The following is a 1,823-nucleotide window of genomic DNA, read 5'->3' as shown; positions in this document are numbered from 1 at the left end:
TTGGAACACTTTTTCAAAAAAAAAATATATATATATATATATATCTTCGTCTGAAATTGTTTTATCTCCAAGTTGCAGGTTTAGATGCAAACATAAACCTAACATCATAACGATTTACAACAACCCAAGAATTGAAGATTAGATATCACAAAGATGACAGCTACATAAAGATCGCAAAGGATAATATGTACGTATAAACGGTAACGATCGCGTATAAATGTTTTATCTATCGAGATAATTGTAAAGAGCCAAGGTTGATGATCACTGCGAGATGCACATTTTAACATATTATTCATCAAACTCTTAGAACGATACTGATACACATTGACTATATGTTATACAAGTATACAACGATGTAAAAATAAATAATCAAATATGACCAAGCATTGTTGGACTTATATAGATCAATCTCGTCCTCGGTTTGCTCTAAACCATCCCATGAACGGAGCAAAACCCCTCTTTGATTTTGTCTTCTTGACCGAACAATCTCTCTCAAAATCCTTCTCTTTATTATTCCCCTCTTCTTCTTCCCTGACGTTTGACATCACACGCGTCAGCAAAGGCGAGCTCGCGAATGTGACGAGTCTCCTCTTCTCCAGCTCCTCCGTCGTTACAACCTCTTCATCAACATCTTTAGACGTCGTCTTCGTGTGATGCTGTTCCACGAACTTGAGTTCCTCAATCTCCGGATTGTCTAGGCGACTCGACCTCGTCCTGCTGAGATGTTGTATCTCCTTCCTCCCATGTTCAAGTTCTTGTGTTAGAGTTTTGATTCTGTTGGTGAGGATGGTGTTTAGTTGTAGCGTTCTTGTAAGATTTTCTCTGGTCTGATCGAGCTCGAGTGTAAGAGATCGTAGTCTTGATAGAGGAGTCAGCCCACTCGGAATTGATTTTGTTTCCTTTATCCGAATCTGAAGCCGTCAAATACATGTGATGTCATTATATACACAAATATACAATGACATATCAATGGTGGACGTGTTACATATAAACACACGCACGTATATGAATATATAATTTTTCATAATGAAGAAGCTTTATAGATATAATTTATCTTTTGTTAAATTTACACACACATATACCTAAAAATAAAAATGTGTGTGTTGTTAATAGTTTATTTTATAGGTTAAAATGTTATATTTATTCTCAACATATATACACTATTATACATATTCCCAAAATAAAAATGTTGAAAGTAGCCATATATTTGTGATAAGGAGCATTGTTTACCTCTCTAAGCCTAGTTGCATAGATCTCTCCGGCTAAAACTTTTTCTCCGAACATGGCGACCGCTTCTTTCACCGACCCAAACGCTGCTCTCGTCTCTATCTCCGCCCGATCACTTCTCCAACCGGTCACTCTCTCCATTACTCTCCTTCCTTAATTATTATACGAACTACCTTCCCATCAACAACACACAAATATTAATGAATACTTATGCTTTTTTTCTTCTTTAGTATATATAGTACTAAACTAATTTAGAGGGGTGTTAGATTCTTGGCGTTCACTACACTTGAAATTTTTGCTTAATTGAAATTATAGTGATTGGTTTTGGTCTTGTCTAATATTCGTTAGCTAATTGTGACCATCTTTGATAACAACACCTCTCCTCCTCTCTTTTTTTTTTTTTTAAAAAGCATTACGGGCCTCTGGAAACTTAGTTGGGCCTAATTTGTGAGCCCATTAAAGAAACTATCAAAACTGGGCGGTACTTACAAGTCGGCGATCTCACCTCTCTCTTGTAGAGTTCACAGAACTCAGCATTCAAAGAAAAAGAGTCACTGAGAAACCACAAAAAAAAAAAAAAAAAAAAAAAAAAAAAA

The 1,823-nt window shown here is 35.8% G+C and overlaps 1 protein-coding gene across 1 annotated transcript; it reads right to left on the bottom strand.

Moving 5' to 3' along the window:
* On the bottom strand, positions 404-1,399 carry LOC104747623 (WEB family protein At2g17940-like). The gene is made up of 2 exons (XM_010469288.2): positions 1,231-1,399; positions 404-911 (listed from the first exon to the last, which is right to left on the bottom strand). Exons 1-2 carry the CDS (start codon positions 1,366-1,368, stop codon positions 405-407), a joined length of 645 nt encoding a protein of 214 aa, XP_010467590.1. The 5' UTR covers positions 1,369-1,399; the 3' UTR covers position 404.

The sequence above is a fragment of the Camelina sativa genome, chromosome 15 (genome assembly GCF_000633955.1).
Source record: "Camelina sativa cultivar DH55 chromosome 15, Cs, whole genome shotgun sequence".
Lineage (NCBI taxonomy): Eukaryota > Viridiplantae > Streptophyta > Magnoliopsida > Brassicales > Brassicaceae > Camelina > Camelina sativa.
The sequence above is the reverse complement of the archived record's forward strand: the minus strand, read 5'-3'. Positions and strand labels throughout refer to the sequence as shown.

What these genes read in the sequence shown, in the direction of transcription:
- LOC104747623 (XM_010469288.2), bottom strand. Translation starts at nt 1,368, where the DNA reads ATGGAGAGAGTGACCGGTTGGAGAAGTGATCGGGCGGAGATAGAGACG. An exon ending in ATGCAACTAGGCTTAGAGAG is followed by an intron (nt 912 to 1,230) that starts GTAAACAATGCT and finishes TGACGGCTTCAG; the next exon opens with ATTCGGATAAAGGAAACAAA.